The 24299-nt window shown below is 33.4% G+C and overlaps 1 protein-coding gene across 8 annotated transcripts in view; it reads right to left on the reverse strand.

Annotated features, from left to right (window-relative positions):
* LOC115441861 (protein sickie) overlaps nt 1-24299 on the reverse strand; it is a 181183-nt gene that overhangs the window by 100260 nt on the left and 56624 nt on the right. For 5 of the 8 annotated variants that reach the window (XM_037444928.1, XM_037444929.1, XM_037444927.1 and 2 more), the window contains exon 2: nt 23944-24126. In XM_037444928.1, coding sequence (XP_037300825.1) covers nt 23944-24126 — 183 coding nt within the window. Of the gene's footprint in view, nt 1-18243; nt 18579-23943; nt 24127-24299 lie in introns of those variants that run through there. The other 3 variants (XM_037444934.1, XM_037444932.1, XM_037444933.1) reach the window with 3 other exon arrangements.

Genomic DNA, 24299 nt, shown 5'->3' on the forward strand with positions numbered 1-24299 from the left:
TAATGTAAGCGAAGTTCGGGCATTAAGTAATCAGCAAGAACCAATACAAGCTGTAAACTGGAGTCAAGTTTAATATATCATGTAGTCTAGTGAATTGTATTATTACTGTATTATTTTACTTACAAAACCGTAAACAATTAATCAAATTGTTTCATGATTCTCAAATCCAAAACTGCCATGAGAAAGCTCGGACACGTGTTTACGCATCCAGAATCAATTAATGACCTCATACGATCCGTACAATGCACGCATTGGCCTGTGTTGCGACACACCAGGGGCCGGCGCCGACCCTTAAATGGCTTGTCTTCTGATCTCATAGGTCACCGGTACAGGCACAGATCCCGATCGACCGCCTTCTCAAACCCTCCCTACCACTTGGATGAGCTAGGGTTGTGACACATTAAAACTATAGCTATACAAGGAGGTAAGTATGCATTTATGAAGTAAGCTACGGAAAAAATATTTTGCTTATAGCTACATTAACCCTGTCTCCTATATTTTCAGTATGTTCATTTCATAGACTATGAACCATCAGAGATTGAGTTAGAGAAACTGCAAACTAAAGCCAAGACAATAAAATTTATAACGTATTTTTTAGATTTATGCTATATTTTTAAAGAAAAGACGACTTTATTATCTTTGCTTCTTTTCATTGACACAAAAGGTAATTAAACATTGAGTAGTATTTAAAGTAAGTTGCAACACAATGTTTTGTTGCCAAATACCATCACATATTCACACAGAATGAGTATTTACATTTAAAATTAACAAGTTGATGTTTACCTTAAAAATATACAAAGAATAGTGACCTATATTAAAACATATCTCTTGACTAACCTCGTTAAACATTACTAAGGCGACAAGACTCGAGAGTTAAGTGTTTGTTATTCCTCACACTAGGTCAATGGACAGCCCTGAAATGCAGAATCTTACAATACAATGCATTTTCCGCGACTGTACAAGTTGGCTTTTGCTTATCGGTCTTGAATTCCTTGAATATACAATTACTTGTGTTTTAAAAAATTACTTCGATCGACCATTATATTTTATAAGCTAATTAATCTGAAATTTCAATAGGATCATTATAAAATGATGTAAATAAATATATTTTTTAAAATTCTATTTTTAGATTACTTTTTGCCTATACAATACCCCTTTTAAAGTATGATTAAGAGGTAAAAAGAAAGTTTATTGTATTATTAAAAAAATAATTTACAAAGTGGAACGAAAGTCGATTAATCATGTCGCTTGTCAATATCTCGCTACCTGTTTCTGCCGAGACGATGTATAGATCGTTTACAGTTACATCAATTAAAGTTCAGAGTTTAAAATGGACTTTAATGATCAGGTACTTAATTCGCTTAATATACTTTGGAAGTTTAATCGTGGTTCATTTTTGTTATGGCCTGATTGGTTCCTTAGCCTCTGGCAGCAGCGGTTTGAGATCGTGATTACCGTAACGTCCCAGATTCAATACCCTGGTCGTGCAATCAAAATATATACAATCGAAAAGTAATTGGAAATAAACTCGGTTAATAACTTAGTTTATATCTCCCTGCCTATCATTTCCCGAACATATTAATATAATATAAAAAGGGCTGGCTTGGGTCTTGAGCCTAGTCATCGAGCGATGATGTTTTTAAATATTTTATTTACATTAATCTTTTTATATAAAAAATTAAAAACATAAATTTCAAAATAATGAGTATATAATATCAAAATAACGAGTAAATAAATATATATTGTATATTATAACCTCTAATAATGAGTGGCAAATACTCATATCTATTAGACACTTGTCTATTATTAAACAATAACATACTTAATATTGAATGGTATTAAATTTTGAATGAAATAAGATTTACAAAAAAAAACATATTACTAGTAATTGCTGCAACAAATTCAAAAATTAAAATTCCATCAGGAATAACAATAATGACACTATGTAATGAACAGAATTAGTGAATTGCAAGCTCTAACAAGGCAGGATTGAAATTGGCTTAGGCCAGAAATAGAATAAGAAAATTGCCTCAATTGGGCATGTCGGAGCGTTACTTCAATTACAAAGCATATTGTCAGCAAGGATTAATAAGCCACTTTTTAAATTTGGAACTAGGGCAAAATATTGCGTAAGTTATATATAGATTTGTTTGGGTTCAGTAGAATATAGATCAATGGTTTGGGTGCATCATTGTTGCGAAATGATTTGCGACTATGATGCACCCAAACATTACTCTGGATATAACTGCCGTCATATTATGACCTAATTTCAAAATAAAAAGTTCCATATTAAGGGTTCCTCTTTATAGTTGAAGTAGTTCAAGCTTTTTGAAATAAAAGTCCCATTTACTTGTCCAGGATAAACAGTAGCTTATAATGTTAATATGTGATCAATTTATGTGCTATTTCATTTAACTCTGGCTAACAATTTCTGCATTAACTTCTAAGTTTTGACCAACATTCCCCAATTAAAACATCTTCACAAAATTATATACTATTGTTAAGACAATACGTAGCGTAAACAAAAAAATATTTTTATCCTACGCAATCTTGAAATCAATAGAGTTCAACAAACCATTGCATCACCGTTCATACCTCATATTTTTCTAAGAGATAGAAGTATGAAGAGTGTCATTCAATTCAATAGATAGTTCGTTTAGTTGGTTCAAATTGCTTTATTATATTGGTTTCGAGAAAAAAGCAATTTACATTGTGCGTGCTTCGCGAGCATGATGTCATGAGTTGCATTTAAGTTTGTTGTGTTTAACGCTTTGTGAATTGCACCACCAATAATAAACAATGCAGTGAAATACCATACAGATTTAAGAATGCAAGTAATTAGGCTCAGCGGCTCTGTTGGTAATTATAACAATGTCGTTTTACAAATTCATTTCTACTACACAATCTAAATGACTTTAACGCAAAGGAACATCAACTATGTTACTTATTACATTAGCTATATTTAACATTATTTGTTCCTAATTATTATTATGTTATTTTCTCATCTTAAAACATATCCACAAAACACATTAAAACGAACTATAAGTTTATGTTCTCACTGGAAATAAATCATATTTCTGATTAAAATGTTTTAACGAACCCAAGTACACTATAACAATCCCTAGATTGTTGCACAATGCAAGAAACTTGCGTCCATTATAACGAAATGGAAAGGGTCCTTCTGTAACAGGAGAGCGTTTAAATGTGCCATGACGCGATGGAGGCACGTGCGCTCCTGCACACAACAAGGTGAAACCTTTTGACCTTAGAACTATTTAAAAATATAGTTCAACAGTTTTTACGCCTTCTATATGATATAGTTAAACACATTAGATGTTTCAATGTTGTAGAGATGTAAACTTATCACTTCGAATATTTTTTTAATGATTAAGAAGTTAGGGAGCCAAAGACACATTGAACTGTGGGACATCAAGAGTAAAGCAGGGAACTGACCTCTGAAATTCTTTTTTAATGATTAAGGAGTTAGGAAGACAGACTAACACTGAACTTTGGTTCCATATTCCAATATGTGGAACTGGATTCAAACACTGACGTACTGATGCTCATGATTACATATGGTATTATTTCCAAGCAACGTGGCATATGGTCTCCTGTGGGAAAGGTATTTGGATACAATGCCGAATACAAACGTGAACTGCCTAGAATTATTACATATTTTGCAAATCAGTGATGTAATTCGCGTAAAGATATGAAATAATTCTACCGATGTCGGTGGCATGTGTTCGCACCTGACTGATTATTGCGGTTGAAATTGAATAAGGATTTTGCGGCTTTGCTTGCAGCTGTGATGGCATCATCCTTTTTTTATAAACAACGAGACGAGCAAGTTGCTCCCTGGATGATAAAAAACCACAATTGCCCACAGTAGCGACAGTACTCAGAACTTTAAGTTATAAGTATTGCGTGGCCCTGGACTGGGTATGTCTTACTTATACAATGTCTTTATAAAGGAGTCTTCATCATCAACCATAATAAAACAGTACTATTGCTTGGCGGTAAATATAAACATATTTGTATATTACTAACACACTCCATTTTACTATCTAAAATCTGGTGTTGTTTACAATAATTGACTAATGATTATAACTAATTCGGTTAATACATTCTCTTCATCAAAATAATATTGCAATGATACGATATTTCGATAGATATAGCGTACTCGCTGTATGATCTCTTTATAACAATTTGTGTAATTGGAAATATTAGAACAATCAGCGAAATTGGAAATCGCAATTCAAGCATTTGACGAAATACCGTTTTGAAATAATTTAACAATGTGGTTATTCGAATTACATTTCATAGTTTATTCGATTTTAGATCAGTATGATACCGACTTACAAATTTTAGCATAAAGCAAAACTTATTATAAGATAATGATAGATTAGTAAGGTAGATGCACTGATTTTTATTTTGTGCTTCAGAATAATCTTATTGTTATGAGGCAAAACATAAATGCTACATACTTATAATGTCGTCGGTTGACACTGGTCTTCTCTACTAACTTATGCTTTAGGAATGCTTTATGTGACGTCAAAGTGACAATGGTCATAAATCAAAGTTTATCTCCGATCTGTCCCACACATGCCCCCGTAAAGTTTGACATGACATGTCCATATTATGATGACTTGTACCGCGTACCTCAAAAGGATTTATCAATTTCTCATTTTCATTTATGTTATTTTTAATTTATGCTTGTCGTGCTCACATCAAGAAGGTTGCAAATAATTTGAAGGTTGTACTATATAACTTTATTTTATGAATGTTAAGTGTTTTTAACCAGTTTTGTGGACCTAATAAAGAGAAAAAAATACATATATGATTGATACTTTATCATATATCTAGTGATATCTAATGATATTATCATAGATACCTTCAATATAAATAAGTATTTACACTCTCGTCACCCAAATCGTATGCCTTATATACCTGAAGGAGATACAACTATTCACCATTTCTCATGATGCTATGGGGCGAGTCTATCGCCGTGTCGAACACAAGTTCTAATCATGAACACATAAGTTCAAAATCAAATAAATGTATACTGTTCAAAGATATCAAAGGGTGAGCTGAGTTGTTAGTCGACATAGTTTCCGAGAACAATTACAATAGAGCCATCATGATTAACAAACTCATCAATCTCGTTTGAACTCAATTTTACAACATTAAATGTCAACATGTTTAACTTCTTTTATACTTTAATTTAGTCGGCAAAGTAACACAATTTGTCAGTTTTTTATGCAAATGTTACCTGAACTCTCGTCTCGAGACGGCCGGTGTCGACGGCTCAAAGTGATTGATCGGTAAAACAATGGAGTCGACGCACTAATTTGTCACAATAAACAACTAAAAAGTAGGTGAGCTGACGGCATGCTCACGTCACGGCAGTCAATCACCTATCTGATTGGATTGCCATACATTTTAAATAATAGATCCTGCGAGAAACGGTTACCTGCTTTCCAAACAGGTGGTACTAATTAAATTTATATTTGGTTGGTGAGAAGAACATAATTTTATTTGATTTAATATTTTCAATTATTATATATTCCTAACTTCTAATAAGAATAATTTAATAAATATCAAGCAGCATATAGAAATATTCGTCTTATTACTTGAGCATCAATAGCAAAACTGAAAGAAGATTTAAAAATAGAATATTTACTAAACTTGTAAATCATCAGTAAATAAAAATCTGGCACGCGAAAGTTTGCAAACCTATTAATACTTTCCCATAGTGTGCAAACGCTGAAAGTCAAGTGCATCCCGTTATTCGGGCTTAGGTCATGGCGCAGGCGCATGTGTGTCGAGGACTCGTCCTGCATTCCACGCGCCTTATCTGCGTAAGCATTTCGCACCTAGTCATATGTATAACATGTTACTGACATTATGTAATTTTTTTAAAAGTCCAATATATTGCTACGCCGTTGTATGGACGATAGTGTGGTCTTTAGATAATGACAATCATCGTTTTAAATCTTTGTCAATCGAAAACGGGTTTTTGAATAAACAAAAATAACATCTACTAGCTTATAACAGAGAGAAATTTAGTGTATCTATTAATTACTTTATATAAAAAAATACAGTTATCAACGAAATTTGTCTGTCACCCTATCAATCTACATATCTACAAAGTTATTGCATAGATACAATAAACCATACTTCAAGCGTTCCCGAAAAGTGATTCACAGGAATGCATTACTTTAAAAAGTACTTATTCCACGGTGTTTATGGTGGTCATTATCCAGACGGGCATTATGACGTAATAACTTTATGCGTATTCAAAAATAGAACAGTGTTTCAAAATGCAAACATTCAATCTAACGGCTTCGAAGGGCCCGTTATTAAGCGATAAGTATAGCCAATGAATGTTTAAAAGAACATTAATGTTTACTTATATGGGATTCAAACCCAGCCTTAAATTCGCCGTTATTACTATGTAGGCCTTAAGCGAAGGTAAGGCAAGTAGTTAATAATTCATAGTAAAAGTATCACTACAACAAATAATATTTATATGAATAATATAATTTTCAATGAAATTAATCTATCGGATAACGTCATGATTCTCAAAGTCAACTAAGATCCTTAGCCCACGAGACTAGTGACAAGCGGGTCGAAGTTTTATACGCGTATCCTACCAGTCGCTTTTTTGAGGAAGCGCCACACAATTTCGCTATGTTTAGATGTCAAAGGTGTTCTTGACGCGTTCGCGTCGTGTGCAGGTAGACGACTGGTAGGAAACGCGTTCAAAACTTCGAGTAGCTCGTCAGTAGCCCCGTGGGCAAGGGGACTAGGAGTACTAAATTGGCTTTCATAAGCGAGTGAGTTTCTTTCTTTTTTTCTCTGTACACAAAATGATTATAACATTAACTGCTCAGAGATACTTAACCACGTGCAGTGTTAAGATTAAAATATTTTTTATTTATAACTTGTATTTAAGTCCTTCAAAGTCACTACACCAAAAAAATTATTAGACTCACTGGCTGGCTGCTATTTTTTTTTTATTTAACTACATTTATTCTTAATAATAACAACCTCAAAATAACTGGCCACATGTACCATATCGGTGTTAGAAAGAAAACAAAAACAAATTCATAAAGTACAGCGGAGTGCAACAATGTAACCAATACATAATGGGTTTAAAAAGGCAATTGACTCAAGTGTGCCACGACGAACATACGAATTCGGGTTTTTAAGGTAAGTGAGCAATAACGTTGAGCAATGCCAAGTTTATACAACATTAAACTTAACCACTTAAACAAATCACGTATTTACATAAATCACTTTTATTGTTCGCGTATTCGGAAGTTTCGTTAAAAAATTACTTACGCCGATATCCAATATTTGAAAAGTAAGTTTGTTTCATCTAAACTTAATAATGTAAAGATTTTAGCGTCATTATTTTTCTTTTATTATTAGGTTTTTATATCTTCCTATTCAGAAATTTTCATGTTTATCGCACATTATTACAACAACAAAACCGTTTCTCCTATAACTAAAATAATTTATAGCTGTATATTTTTTGTCCCTACAAGTTAACGAGCGCCGAAATGCTACTTTATAAAGGATAACAATAAATCACGAGCAAAGGCTTTTTGTGTTAGAAAATGTGGTTAGATAACAATTTAACAGAACAATGCCCTGTCACGCGAACGCATGAACCACGACTGGTAAGATACTTATTCTCTAGTATAATGTACTGTTTTTTGCCCTGCAGCTCTATCAATTTGAAAATTATTTAAAATTCGAATCAACGTTCCAATTCCAAATTGTTGTTATTGGCCGTATCGTTAAAATGCACGCTAATAAAGACAACCTTAACTGATATATTTTAAGTAAATGTCTACTTTCTTACATACTTATTTTATACGTAGAATGAGATAAATGTTATTTCATAAGAACGGTATCACTCGAAATATTGTCTTTACTGACTATAGCTCTGACTAAAACCTCATTTAGGTATTTAATAAAGGCAACTTTATAATATTGCCATTCAATACTTTTTAAGTTATTGCTCCACTACAAGGGGCATCGTTTTACAGTAAAGGCACTACCTTTTTATTGTAATTAACAAAACTAGAGATAATACAATTGACCACATACTACATACAAGCTAAAAACTTATGCTCAATAAAATAAAAAAAAATAGATAAGTTACAGATCTAAAATTCTTCGCTATGGAGTATGACAGAAAAAAAAATCTCCAGAAACCTACGTACAAAATGCTTGAAACATTAGGCACCCAAATTATATGCGTGTTAAATATTTCCGTTGCGCTTATTTATTATCTCCGCCTTATAAATAAAGGTTTATAGCCTATCTGACGACGAGTATTATAAAATCTTACACGATAAGTACGTGAGCATATTTAATAACAATTAAAGCGATAAAACTGATTTCCGTCTTCCTATTTCGTGACTATATTGCTAAATTATAATTTTAACTCCACATGTATAAAGTTAAGTGCATTAAAACGTAGGAAATGTTATAAAATAACTAGGTTTTGCCCGCGGCTCCGCCCGCGTTATAAAGTTTTTCAGGCTAAAGTTTTCCGTTATAAAAGTAGTAGTTTCCCGGGAGCCTATGTTCTTCCCAGGGTCTCAAACTGTTTCCATACCAAATTTCATCTTAATACGTTGGGTAGTTTTTGAGTTTAATACGTTCAGGCAGACAGATGCAGCGGGGGACTTTGTTTTATAATATATATTTTTAGAACTTTTTAAGAGGAACAATCCCGTCATACATTATTGTTGCATAACTTTAAGCGTTTACGCAGCGCACGCAACGGAAGGTCTCAAAACTAATAATTTTTCCCCGTTTTTGCAACATGTTTCATTACTGTTCCGCTCCTATTGGGTATAGCGTGATGATATATAGCCTATAGCAATCCACGAATAAAGGGCTATCCAACGCAAAAATATTTTTTCAGTTTGGACCGGTAGTTCCTGAGATTAGCCATTACTGCTCCGCTCCTATTGGGTATAGCGTGATGATATATAGCCTATAGCGCTCCACAAATAAAGGGCTATCCAACACAAAAAGAATTTTTCAGTTTGGACCGGTAGTTCCTGAGATTAGCCATTACTGCTCCGCTCCTATTGAGTATAGCGTGATGATATATAGCCTATAGCAATCCACGAATAAAGGGCTATCCAACGCAAAAATATTTTTCAGTTTGGACCGGTAGTTCCTGAGATTAGCCATTACTGCTCCGCTCCTATTGGGTATAGCGTGATGATATATAGCCTATAGCAATCCACGAATAAAGGGCTATCCAACGCAAAAATATTTTTTCAGTTTGGACCGGTAGTTCCTGAGATTAGCCATTACTGCTCCGCTCCTATTGGGTATAGCGTGATGATATATAGCCTATAGCGCTCCACAAATAAAGGGCTATCCAACACAAAAAGAATTTTTCAGTTTGGACCGGTAGTTCCTGAGATTAGCCATTACTGCTCCGCTCCTATTGAGTATAGCGTGATGATATATAGCCTATAGCAATCCACGAATAAAGGGCTATCCAACGCAAAAATATTTTTTTAGTTTGGACCGGTAGTTCCTGAGATTAGCCATTACTGCTCCGCTCCTATTGGGTATAGCGTGATGATATATAGCCTATAGTACTCCACGAACAAAGGGCTATCCAACGCAAAAAGAATTTTTCAGTTTGGACCGGTAGTTCCTGAGATTAGCCATTACTGCTCCGCTCCTATTGGGTATAGCGTGATGATATATAGCCTATAGCAATCCACGAATAAAGGGCTATCCAACGCAAAAATAATTTTTCAGTTTGGACCGGTAGTTCCTGAGATTAGCCATTACTGTTCCGCTCCTATTGAGTATAGCGTGATGATATATAGCCTATAGTACTCCACGAACAAAGGGCTATCCAACGCAAAAATATTTTTTCAGTTTGGACCCGTAGTTCCTGAGATTAGCCATTACTGCTCCGCTCCTATTGGGTATAGCGTGATGATATATAGCCTATAGCACTCCACGAACAAAGGGCTATCCAACGCAAAAAGAATTTTTCAGTTTGGACCGGTAGTTCCTGAGATTAGCGCGTTCAAACAAACAAACAAACAAACTCTTCAGCTTTATATAATAGTATATAGATTAAATACATTTAATCAAAATCACATTTTCAGGTTAATTAAGCATAAACTTAAATAAAATGCCCATGGAGTAGATCTATCTTGTAAAAAATGATAATTAATTAATTGCCAATGAATGTATTTTGAATTTGGAACGCATTATAACATGCTGGCACAACGTAATGTAACAAGCCTGTATGTGAAGTTATTCTGAGTGTAATGAAACCTCCTTAACTCCTCATTACCGGCTCTCCACGTAAAGAGGCACACTTACGGCACCTTCACAACCATAAATCTATCGCGAGTAATAAATTAGCCCACTTACATACGAGTACGGAGGTGCGGCCCGGAACAAATCACAAAGACATTTGTTTTTAACAAACGTAACTATGAACGATATGTGAGTAATGTGCCTTATTTTTTCGTGTTACAGTGAATTAGTTATGGTAGTAATTATTAATTTGGTAATTTTACATGACTAAGAATGAAACGATTTTAATGTCGAAGTAAAATATAAGTAGGTTACGTAAACTTTGTTGGATGGATGCTTTGTTTAAAATTATAATAGCAATTAAAATACTAAAAACAACTTATTAATATCTTTACAAATGTATCTTTTCATTAATTACCTACTTTTACTTACATATCTCTTGATATTGATATTCAAAATAAAAAATACGATAATTACACTCCAGGCGCCTTTGTCATCGTGAATATTATGAGTCATTAATTTATGGTACTGCTATAATTTAAGCAATTTATATTACAATCACTACTCTATAGAGCCGAAATTAGATTTCCTTTTCCTACAGCCTATTGCGAGTATTCATCCAATAGCATTACCGATTTTAATAATTTAGGACATATATTAAGATTAACAAAGAAAGGAAATCCTTATATACTATTTAGATAATGATATCAGCGAGTCATATAAATATTAGTTCGCCGGATGCCCAAATAATGAATTAGCTTTGGTTTAGTTTCATCGTGCCGTTGTCCAGGTACTGATTGCAATAATAATGGACGGGATCGTGTCTTGACTGTATGCCGGGCTAATGCAATATCCATTACAATTGCCTAATTATCTTAACAAAGTAGCCAACCGTGTATACAATTGCTAGTGTTTTCGTGGTATCGTTCTTTATATTGGATAATAATAGTTCACGGGAAGTACTCAAGTCCAATACCTACTAACACTTAATAGGTGGTATATGAATTTAGAATCTTTAGTTATAGTAGTGAGGTCTATTATCGATTAATGCTATAATATATTTTTATCAAGAAGATGAATTTCTACGTGAGCAGTAGTTAGTTTTAAATTCGCACAATAAGTACATTTCACGATAACCTACACTAATATATAAAGCTGAAAAGGTTGTTTGTAATTTTCTTATTTGAGAAACTACTAAACCGATTTTGATTTTTTTCACTAATAAGAAACTACAACACTCCCGAGTGCATAACTTCTTTTTATTCCGGGAAAATATAAAGAGGGAATTTTATCCCCGGAAAAAACTTTACTTGCGGGCGGAGGCAGGAGCACTACCTAGTACTTAATAAAGATGTCGTAGACACTCCGCCGTGGAAATAATAAGGTAATGGAGAAAAGCAAGCGGCGATTAGTCTCGCGTTTCCCCTTCTCTAATACCTTAAACAAATAAAACTTCACTTAAACTGGATCTTCTATCCTTTAAACTGAGTACTAAGCAATGAGACATACTTTTTGCACTACATGCAAAAAAGGTTTTTATTGTAAACGGAATTAAACAGACGATAATATCTATTAGAATAGATCAAATAGAAGATAAATTCCGTTCAACAAGATGTACGTCATTGTTGAGCCAAAAGGAGTTTATTGTTAAATTGCACTAACAATGCGGCACTTAGTTAAAATTGCACCTATTGCTTCATAGAAGCGATTGCATAACGTTGGCTATTTTTTAAAGCTGACGAACCAAGTGGTCCAAATTTTAAGACCGTCTGTCTCATAATAACGAAGTAATTCATCGTAATTACACGATATATGTCATAATTAGTATTGACATGTAATAAATTAACTGTTATTTTTAAATTAAATTCAACGATAAAAAATATCGTCTTAATGACCCAATGGCAGGGTGGACGTAAATTAATCGCACAATGAGAAATATAAAAGCGTCGCCTCACTGGTCCAGTGGGGGTTTCATCACTGAATACCCCGGGTTCGATCAGACAGCGCACCACAATTTCAAATTTCGCAAATCTCTCGATTAAGTAGATAAATAGAAATACACACACACACACATCCTCACGCATTTATCCCCGAAGGGATATGCAGAGGCGCAACCAGGGCACCCACTTTTCGCCAAGTGTGTTCCTTCCTATGATGTGATAGGGGGCGAGCCCATCGCCATATCAGGCTCAAATTCCAGACTCTCGGCTGATAGAGGCACTGAGGCAGTCCAAAATTAGAAAACATATGATATTCCACTTAATATGTATTAGGATTATAAAAGAACAATAATACGCTCAGGGATTCGGGGCAAGATGGAATTGACAATGATGATAGGCATATCACCAATTATTTTTTTCAAACAAAAGCAACAACTATTATTTAGATCAAACTAAATAGAATCCCAGCTACATAATATTTGAATATGAAGAAGAATTAAAAATAAAACCACGTTACAACTCAGTAATGTTAAAACCGCCAAATATTATAATACAAAACCACATGATTTACATACATCACCTCTGTGAACCGCTGCTACGAATATCAAATAGTTTTTTTATATTCCACTTTGATCGGAAAATATCAAACAGTTCGCGTTATCCCTATGGAAAACCAATGTTATTATGGAAATAACACTAGTTTTGAGATTTTTTTTAATAAGTATTTAAAATGTAGATAGATATTTTAACTTGGACTTTTCGAACGACAAACGCCGCAGTCCGCCCCGTAATCATGAAGCCTGCAAAGTCTTCGAAACGTCTAGAGATAATTCAAATATAAAACCGCGATAAAATCAAAAAATAGTTTTATTTCGATGTCTCATATTCAAAAAATATTATCTATGTAATAGGTAATGAAGAAATGGAAGACGATTTAATTTAAGGACAACAGTGTCTCGTCGCCCGTTGGTATGTTGTGACTTCATTTACTGAATAATATTTGTGCAGTGTGAAGGCATTTTCTCATTTAATTCCATACGCATATTTTAAGCAGTCTGTTAAAAGTAATTGAAGGTTCCTATGTCGTTGTTTAAATTTACTTACACAATGAATACGGTAGTCAAACATCACTTAAAGACCACAAAAGATTTCTGCCGAAGTAATCGATTGCTGGTCGACCTTAGTTCAAGGCCAAAACATTCCTGATAGCTTCGCATTATATCCATTTACGTATCAAACAAAACATGTGTTTAGATTTCTGTTTTGTTTGATTCGACAGCTGCGAACATAATAATGATAATATTAAGTTTTTTGCGAGCCAGAAGCTTGGAGCTCTTTTCTTGTCAGTTTTACGTTCGTGTTCGATCAAATTATTTCAGTCTCATAGATCATCTTGCTATTGATATTATTTTTTGCTGCAAATAATTTGTTAATAATTATTGACATTTGGCTTGAAGTATCTTTGTATCAGTTTCGTTTAACTTGATAATTTATATCCAAATATTCCATACATAACCTAACATGCCGCAATGCTCATAATTCATATTCAAATACAGTTATTTACTCAGCTTAACAGCTTATTACGATTCAAATTCGATTACTGTGCCAGTTAAATAGGATGTAAGGATTTGCAGAAACTACCGTTTTCGAGAAATTAGATGTTCGAAGCGAGTATTATTCCACAGTGATAATGATTGGTGTGGGTTGAAATAGGATTTCGCAGCGGACGTGACAATTGTGCCGGCGACGTGACACCGACACGCTGTGATCTCACCACCGGCTCCGGAGAATCGTCTGTACCTAGCGTCCAGCCTTAACCTAAATAGATGATTTTCCTTTTGTCAATAGCTCAATAACTGAAATGCAATGAATTGGAGTGTTTTTTTTTGTGAAACATGTTAGCTTATATTATGCTAACATTTATGTTAAAATTGTTAGTAAAAAATGCGTCAATCGCTGTATATATTTGACTTATATAGACCAAGTGTAGGAATAATATATATTCTTTAAAATATGTATAACACTTCGAGTAGGGTTACTTTTAACTCTTATACAATCTTAGGTAAGTTCAACGCTAAAATAATAACGCTTCTTATAACTATTAAGAAATCTTCAATGTGTGTTTTCTTTCCAAAATTAATGGTGCTGCCTTATGCAATATGGCATGCATTCTGTAACACGAGGAACGTCTGTGCCCTACAACTCTATATATAGGCTCGTATCGTAATCAATTTGCTGGAAGAAACAACAAGTGCATTACTTTTTAAAGGATTATTTTGTGAAGAGTGGTAATTACAAAGCTTTTGGCTTACTGTGGTTACCTGATAATACATCATCATTACGCGGTAATGATGTCAATTTTAGAAGTATAACGGGTGCTTTAACCTTTTTTTGAAGAAAAATAGACACTTGGAATCGGGCCAACATACTGCTATAGGAAAGACAAGAGCTAAGCTGTCATCTTTATACTTCTCATTGGCATTTTACAGTCCATTATTGTGCATCTACCTTATTTTTAACATAATAACTAATCACATAAACAGTGATAGACTAAACACTCAACCTTATTTGCAACGCTAACTTTAAACATAATTTAATATAACAAATACGGAATAGTTTTATATTAGATATACAATTCCACAAATAAACAGCTAGGCGCCAGTAATATTGACTAGCACTTAATATAACAATTATTCAACTATTAATAGTGCGTTGACATCTGACTCCTAGTTCTGCGAATTAAAAAGATAACTCATTTTGGTTCATACATTGTTGTTGTATGTTGAACTATATTTCGCAGAAATGACACAATTGCCTTCAGCAAAAACTGACAGCGATCGTTGTGACAAATATGTTTAATATTGAGATCGATGTTAAATTGAGTCACTATTACTGTAGCAATTAAAGTTATATTGTAACAAGGAAAATTAAACATTTTCATAGTAATTGCTGATGCGTACAATGATCATATTATTTATGAATGAATAAAATTCCTTGTCATTAATGGTTCTTTTACGTCAACGTAAAGCCTTGCTATTTGAAACCTTGTTCTAATTTCTTTATTTTATTGTCACGTAGGCATTATTATTGTTGAAATAACGGTTTCGAAGGACTATATTCTTTTTGTTTTATTTACTATGAACATAATATTTACAATTAGTCTTATTTAGCGCACATTTCATTTGGTTTCCTAACCTATGTTCTTAAAGGAAGCTTAGAATAAACACAAAAAATCAAATTCATTTGAATGTAATGTGTGTAATTTGCCTCCGACACAGCAGTTAATCTCATGTTGAAGATTTAAAATCTAGACAGACAGCGGGTTATCTTTATCGATATCAATCTCAGCGGGATACGTGATAAAGGATATGAGAATGCAAAAATGAGGTACAGCCTTAACAGTTACGGTAATGATTTACGTACGTTTTATATAGAACTAGTGGTCGTCCAGTGATTGAAAATCAACCGTCGAAGTAACACATGTTATACATACATTTTATATTACTGCACTACTTTATATGAACTTTAATTATGCCAAATCTCACACCCTACGTGCGCGCAATTAAACAGTGGTTCATGGTTCTTTCTTCACGTAATAATATATAATATAATATGATGAAATAAACTAGTGTTTTATCAAATAAATAATCAGTAAACTACCGATATCATTGTAGTTTCTTTAATTTTATGACTGGCTCATAAAAATGGATTAGGGCTGCCACTATTTCATCACTTCATTAAAAGGAAATGCAATATATGTTAAACGCCAACTTTTTATCTCAATTTACATTCAACCCGCTCCTTCACTAGAACACTCAATGGGCGTAATCATGTCATCTCAGAATAATATTAGACACAATTTATTTACATTAACAACTCGTTGAACGGTTGACCCGTTAGCACTAGAGGGGCGGGCAAAAAAGTATCGCAAAACATTAATCAGGCGTGGACTCCTTTGCATCTGGTTTTCGGCAATTATGTATACTTGGGAAGTCGAGCTCTCACACGTGGTGTAGTCGAAAGTTAATGGTTATAACGTTTTTTGGACAACATTAAATTTAAATGAAACCTAATGGGATTATTTAAGAAAAAATGCCATCAATTTGATAGAACAATTAATTTTATAAAATATATAATTTAATAGCAATGAACAACGGACTTACTGACACATTTTCAATATTATCTCAAAGGATAGCTACAGCATTACCGTTGCTTCATTCACATAACCTGACGTTATCTTTTTTAAAACAAAAGTGTCTACTGTCTATGTGTCAAATGTCGTTCTTCCAAACAAAACAAGCTCTGACATTAAATCTGTCTTAAACACGAGTGACAGTTCAAGGTAATGAGACAGGCGCCTATACAGTAGCTAAAAAATAAATTAGTCACTTAACCCATCGCTGTGGAAATTAAATCAAGTTTACAAACTAAACCGTGTCGCGTCTCGCACTTGTCAAACTAAACCTATTTAGGGAACGTAGAAATGGACATAAAAAATATGACCGAATTTTTCAATTATCCTATTGTTTCGACAAAACGGAAAGATCTGAACAAAACATTTATTTCATAAGGTAGTTTGTTCTACATTTACTTTGTTTCCGTGAATAATACATCTAGGTGTAACGGTTTTGACTACCTACAATAACACTTATTTATCCTTAATTCCTTTGGAAAACATAATTTATTATATTATTAAGTCTATAAGTCGTTCCAGGAAGCATCTGATTTTTATTATAATAGCTGTACGCTTATCGATATTCTAGCAGGTGTTGGTACTCTTTGATTAATCGATATCTTTAAATTCCGACATCGCAGCCCACCATCAACGAAAATAAAATTACCTGGCAAATTACCACAAATAGTAAAAAAGGGTCTCTGAAACCACAAGTCCAAGTAAAACCTCCTCTACCTTAATTAACTTGACAGTAAGTATCAATTATTTTTTAACCATAAAATAATTCTTTTTGAATTTGACAAATTCGATCTCTGGAGCACGTTATTAAATCTGCCAGCGTTAAACGTTTGTGACAGTTCAAGGCGAGTATGGCGACAGGCGCCTGCGCAGGGAACTTAAAGTAATTTGGTATCATTTTTACAGCTGCACTCACAATCACCGATGATTTACGAGTAATCTGCATTAACTTTGTCAGTAAGAAATAAAAAAATATAGAATTGATGTATTGAGTTTAAATGGTTAAAGGCGTATTTTTAACTTAATTTATTATAATGGTAGGTAATTTATTTCAAGTTTTTTACGACAGTTTGGACTTTGGCATATTTTTTGGAAAAAGTGGGTAGTTGTGAAAACCTGACTAATTTAATATGTCTCGCGTAAGTTTTAATAATATTATATTTGTGAATTATCTATTTGCTTATAAACTTGTAACATATTATATTCTATATCAGAATAAAACTATTTTGCGGATTATATAGCGATTTTTAACCGTGATAAAATCCGCAAAATGTTTAATTTTAATGTCTAACATTTGCGTAAACATAAGTAATAATTATTATATTCGAAGTCAGGGCGTATGTTATGTGTCATAGAAATAACCTGATAATCTTAAAAATATAAACTTACCTACACCTGAAATCGAATTATATGTAGCTACTGGCTCACTATTCTTAACAAAATTATAAAAAAAATATATCCATACGTTTTAACGAATATCCATACTATACTCCTTTTTAAAAAATATTCTGATAATAACAAATGTCTGTATCACTGAAGGAGTGGCAGAAATGATCTAGCACACCCATGATTTGTTAAGTTTATATCCATAGGACTTAGGTATTGAACCCAGGAACACATCGATTTCACAATATAAGTACCTATGGGCTGCTTTCAAAATATTGATATTAAAACATGTACTATAGGCAATCTTATAGAAAATATTGCTTAATTTCAACTGTTGAGGTACAATCATCAAAACAAATATTATAGTATACAAAAAAATAATAAATATCATAAATTCAACATTACCTACAAATGGGAGCTAGTACGTAAAATAGTTTATAGATTTTCCTCGTTTTTAATATCACATAAATTTACCTGTTATTTACAAAACGTTCATAATTAACACTAACATTCAAAAATCAATTATTTTCCAATAAATCACTTCACCAAAACATATAACACTTTAACACTATAGACAATTGTCGCTTGAACTAATATGTACGATACATCGATTCCTCACTAGTACGTATGTAAAAAGTTTCGAGTCGATCGAGGCAGGCGTCACGGCTGCAGGCGTGCGCGCGAATGAATGGCACCAGACTTCACATACTGGGTACTGGGATAGCCGCTGGCTACCGTTGTACTCGCAAGCTTCCGAGAAACTTACATTTAATACGTGAATTCACGTAATTGGTACATCGCTACACTTAAAGCAACACTCAAAAACATAAAATCATAGCACATAATCACTACGGGGCGACGATTACGTTCCAGATTCGAACAATGGGCACACTTGAACCGTTCCTTATATCGAATAAGATGATTATCTGTAGCGAAGTCCGGGTCACGGCCGGCAAATGATTGTGCAAATATGGATTTACTTAAACCTCAATAAAGATAAGAGATAATAATTTTCTGCGACACGTAAACCAAGGTTTAAGAACGTCGTAAATATGAAAATTAAAATAATAAGTTGCAAAAATGAATCACGGTCCGAGGGCAATAATTATTCGCCGTCTCGTGCGAGTCGTGACACAGATATTTTTAATAAGTTATACACACGATTGGCAATGAAACGTTTCACTTGATTACGGCAAAACCGAAAGCAATTCTATATTCGATGAACTTGTATTTATTTACAGGATATAAAGATGTATTTATAATCATTGCTTACGCTTAAATAATACATAATATGCATGAACAGTTTCTTGGTTCGATGTCTCTCTTATAATATTAGGTATCAATACATAATATAAATTTTATTTTTGATTAAATGCAACAGCTTATTCCTGCTCCTAGTTGCAACGCACTTCGAATTTAAACCGGTGTTTATGAGTTCGATTTCCATTATAATTTTACATTATTGAAAGGTCATACGTTACGAAATAACAACATTCATATTATTTTGTATTAATTCATATTACAAATATATTTAATTAATTTGGAGTATTTGTTTCTTAACATCTTGAAAACTTCAAAATAAAAAAATATCTAATCTCAATCAATTGATTAATTTCAAAATAATACCAACAGATTCGAGAACCAGAATTTCGTACTTTAAAACATTAATAATAAAATTGTTATAGAAACATATCGATATTTATCCGAATCTATATTTATTGAAATTCCATAGGATATAGGTAATCGAGAAATTATAATTCAAATTGATAGAACTGGATTAGGATGCGTATGTTGGAATAAAATTATGACCATAGTTCTGAACTTTGACATTTAAGTAATTACAAATTACAATTTTATGAGATCGGAGATTTGATCGTTAACATTTCTTATTCATTCATCCTGACGTAATCACACAATGCCTAAAAAGGCGTTCAATATTTTTTACCGAATACTTATATATTTCATTAGTCATCTTGAACAAGTATTGGCTTTCATATCGAAAAAATGTGATATTAAATTGTCAAACTATAAATTATAAACTTGCATAATTCTATCACAAAACCAAAAACTATGAATACACCAAAGAAAATGTAGAGTAAAAATAAAGGCATAAGTGCCATAAAGCAGCCCTAAATGCCATTTCCAATTATTACGAAACCTGATAAACTATCAACAATAGATAAAACCTTTTAAAGCCTGTACAAGAGTACGTGATTTTATCGCGACAATATAATGTCATATGTCTGTGATTGATTTCGTAACACTCAAGTGTTATATTATTTTGATTACGCTCACATTTCTATACGGCAGTTAAACAATAATTAATCATTCGATGTTACAAGTAAACAATACATTTGTTTTTCGGATACCACGCAAAAAACCTTAAAATATTTATTTTGAAATCTGATTTTTTGCTCTTCTTGTGTGGGATGAAAGTATACAGATGGAATTCTTAAGACCAATTAACTAATGAAAGGATATTCTGGGAATGTTAATAGATGAATTTCTATTTGTATTAAGTGGCTATTATTTTCGTGTTCAATTCAATTGGTTACAACAAAGTAGTTTTTGAAGAAGATTGGTTGAAAAGGTAAAAGCAATTTGTTTTTTAATAACGAAAACATATATACAAGCTTTATACTCACAATAAATAGTCATTAAATATATATAAAATGGATCAAAAAAGAATACTTGGTAAAATCTAAGAAATGATTTCTTCAACGTTTGAATGCTCGAATACGCACCTCAACTCGCTTTTTTATTTTCTAAAATAGTTGTCCACCTACGATCAAGCCAATCCATTTTAACATCATCAGTCTACGGGTACAATATAATTTGACCAAATAATACATTACATTATCCATCTCTATATGTTTTCTTACCTAACTTGCTAACTTATCAAACAACAATATTTGAACATACTTCAACTTAATCCCATTATTCTTTGCACCTCTGTAGGATGTTACGGTCCATCCTTTTCAATAAGTTAATTAAAAAAACTACAATCCCGGGGTCAACAACACACAACAATCAATATGAAGTCGCCAGCCGCCGAGAGCCGAGGCTCGCCTAGCCTCCACGCTGGCTCATTTCCCTCAACACTTGCTCAAACAATGCTCCACATCCGATCTAATGAATGCAAACAATCGCCAAGGTATGTGGTGCCCAGCAATAAATTAACATTAGAAATGTATAAACAAATTATAAACGAGAATTATTTATATTTCACTTAAGGTGTACAGCGCGAGCTGCAATAAGGAGTTATAGTAGTTCAGGTTTTATTTCAGCTATTGTTATATTAAATTAAATTCAACAATAAGTCAAAGATTATTTATTCATAATAAATTATTGTCGCTTTTTTCGTCGACTTAAAACGACATACGTCAAAGGAAACATTCGTCATTATGCCACAGTTTCAATAATCCGGCAGACATTTCAATCATTCAAATTTGAATATCACAGCAATGTTATAAATGTCAGTACATTTTAAAGTATACAGAAATGTTAAGCTTTTAACAAATTACAAGAAAATATCGAGATTAAACATTATAGATTGGTAGGTTCACGTTTAACAACATGTCAGCTTATTGTTGTGAACTTTACGACTTATTCTTGGAGCGGGGCAGTGTTGTGGCAGCGGTGAAACATGTATTTACTGGAGAAAAGGTTTTAAAATCAACAGTTCCGTCAGTGGTAACAAATCGATGTTTTACACCGTCGTAAATCTTTGTGTTAGTATGAAATTATTTGCTCAACTCTGTTATCGATTGTCGATAGGTATCGCAATCATTGTGGCGGATGTGGTCATTTGTAGTTGGCCTCTTCGCCGCAGCGCTATCGAATTACTTTGTGAATAAAAATGTCTTCGGTAACAATGTTAAGTAACGTTGTTATGGGTTTCTATCTCTTGTTCACTCTTGTAATACATAATCTTTATTTCTAATTAGTTACCTCGGTGCAAATTATACAATTCTTTACTTTGCAGATTCTTGTGATTAGAAAGATAAAAATAATCGTTTTGGTTTTAATATATTCACATTAACCGAACTTTTCCAAATATAGCACCGCAAGATCTAAAGAAAGCGCATAACCACGCAGGAAATTCAAATAAAGACAAGCTAATTAGATCTACTAATTATTAGACACCAAGGTTGCTATCATAATTAATTACACTTTCACATAAACCGGATATTGTATTGTTTACACAACAGGATTCGGGTTTCTGTGCTGCCTATCACATTTACCTCCATGTATGGGGCCGACATTTTGTGGACCATGCGTGTATAAAATATGAAACAGTTATAAACGGCCTGCCCCCTAGCTTCCAATCCTTGATGGTCCTTCATCATTAATATTCGCAACATTGTCGTAGTTAAGTGTTAACATTTTCCTTCCTGTAAAATTTGCATATCCTTATAAAATTTTATTGCACAGAAATGTATTGCAAAACTTGACATTGAAATACTTTATTTTTGTAATACAACTTGCTGATAGGCTAGGTTATAAATAACATACTATACTCTTTAAAAGACATCTGACCGCGATCCATAGTTTCACAGCAACTTGACATCTTGACACATAACAGAAAGTTCGCAAACTCGTACCTCTATAGTAAGAACCCAAGAAACAGTCTTTCAAACAACCCACAAGTTCTTAACTAAAGAACTCAAAAGGAAGTGTGAGCCTTTTTAAAATACAACAATAGCGATCTTAAAAAGATTGCTTGGCTTGTCACTTATAAAGGTAGTCCATACTATTGAATGAAAAACAGTTACATTAATGTATTTTTAACTTTTTTTTTACATACGATAAAACGGTCGTGTTTATTACAAAAATTGTAATGTCCAACTTCTGTGTATCCTCGCGCATGGCACGTGTGTGAGTAGTATACCTGTTAGGACTTGTGATCGTAGACCGATAGCTATTTCGGGTAAACCAAATATTCCCGGGCCGCTTTCAGTTTTGGCCGTGAATAATAATAAACAAAATGCGCCGGATATAATGAAAGTTTTTGTTTTGACTTAACGATGATTGATTTTATTGGTTATTGGTTGATTAATGAGGCTGTTTTTATTGCTTTTTTATGATGTAAGAACGTCTAGGTCTTATTGGTGCAGATTATGAATTAGGCAAATCAAACGTCTCTGAAATTAGCCCCCTCGTGTAATAAGTCATGTTAATGATCAATCAAGCTGGTATCAACGTCTATTATCGTCCGTGTTCACGGCTTAATAGGCCGTTCATGGCTACGTTATGGTTGCGAGTACTATAATTATAATGTTTGATATGCTTGGCTTTTAAATGTAACGTACTTTGTTACATTGTTTCGTGCCTTTATTTGTAAACGACATACAATCACGCCTTTATCCCCGAAGAGGAAGGCATAAAGGCTACTAGTAATTTCACTATTCGCTATATATGTCCCGCGATTCGTCACGCGATATGATAGGAGAGAATCATTAATCATCATCATCATCATGATCGATTTATTTATAAGTTTAATAAAATATTAATTATTAGTAACTACATACTTTTTTGTCAGATGTAAATTGTTAATGATAAAATTTATAATCTGTTCAATTAAACGAGAGGCTGTAATCATTTATTGTTTCATTTTGTCAACGTTAACCTTTACAGTGATTTCGTCATGATTGTATTGCGAAGATGCAGCACCGATGTCGTTTCACTCGTGTTTAGTATTTGGGACATCGAAACCAGCTTACTAGGATTACTTGGTACTTAATTCTGGTAATGAAATTTTAAATCGGGTTGCTATGATCCCAAAATTATAACTGCCAAGATATAATTTGGTTTGGATTCAGATATTATTATGTGACATGTGTGTTGATAAAATGATATACACTTACACCTAGTTTTTCTTTACTATAGATTAAAAAGGCTTTGTGATTTTCCATTAGCATTTTATTTATAATATGTTTCACTAAATCTGGTTTTCTTTTTACCGATATCACCTTATCTTATCGATTATTTGACTACATTCACCCCTCATTTGGCTATCGTTCACTACACCTTATTAAAATAAAAATTAGGTCCCAATTTTAACCCCGATTATGTCGCTATATTTTTAGACAGTTAAATCCTTACCATTTGCTGCGCGTTCCGCGGCTTGCGATGAGCCCGCGGCACCTTGAGCCCCGTGACTCCTTCCAACACATCCGCGAGGAGCAGTCCATCTGCGCAGTCCCGGGCTAGCCCGCCGCCCGAGGTGCCCGCTCGGCGACGCGAACGGGCACGCTCCAAGTAGTGGTTCGCCCAGTCTGTGTAGATCTGTAAAGAATAGTTGGACTTAATAAAGTGAAGAGTTTGGTTGTAATAAAGTGCAATATAACCCAAATGGGAATGGAAAAGACTGTTGAGACGAAGGTTCGAAACCCAAAACAGATATTACTTTTCAAAGTTTTATGTATCTTATTTATCAATCGTCGTTCGCTTTAATTGTG

Source organism: Manduca sexta, chromosome 28 (assembly GCF_014839805.1).
Source record: "Manduca sexta isolate Smith_Timp_Sample1 chromosome 28, JHU_Msex_v1.0, whole genome shotgun sequence".
Taxonomy (NCBI): domain Eukaryota; kingdom Metazoa; phylum Arthropoda; class Insecta; order Lepidoptera; family Sphingidae; genus Manduca; species Manduca sexta.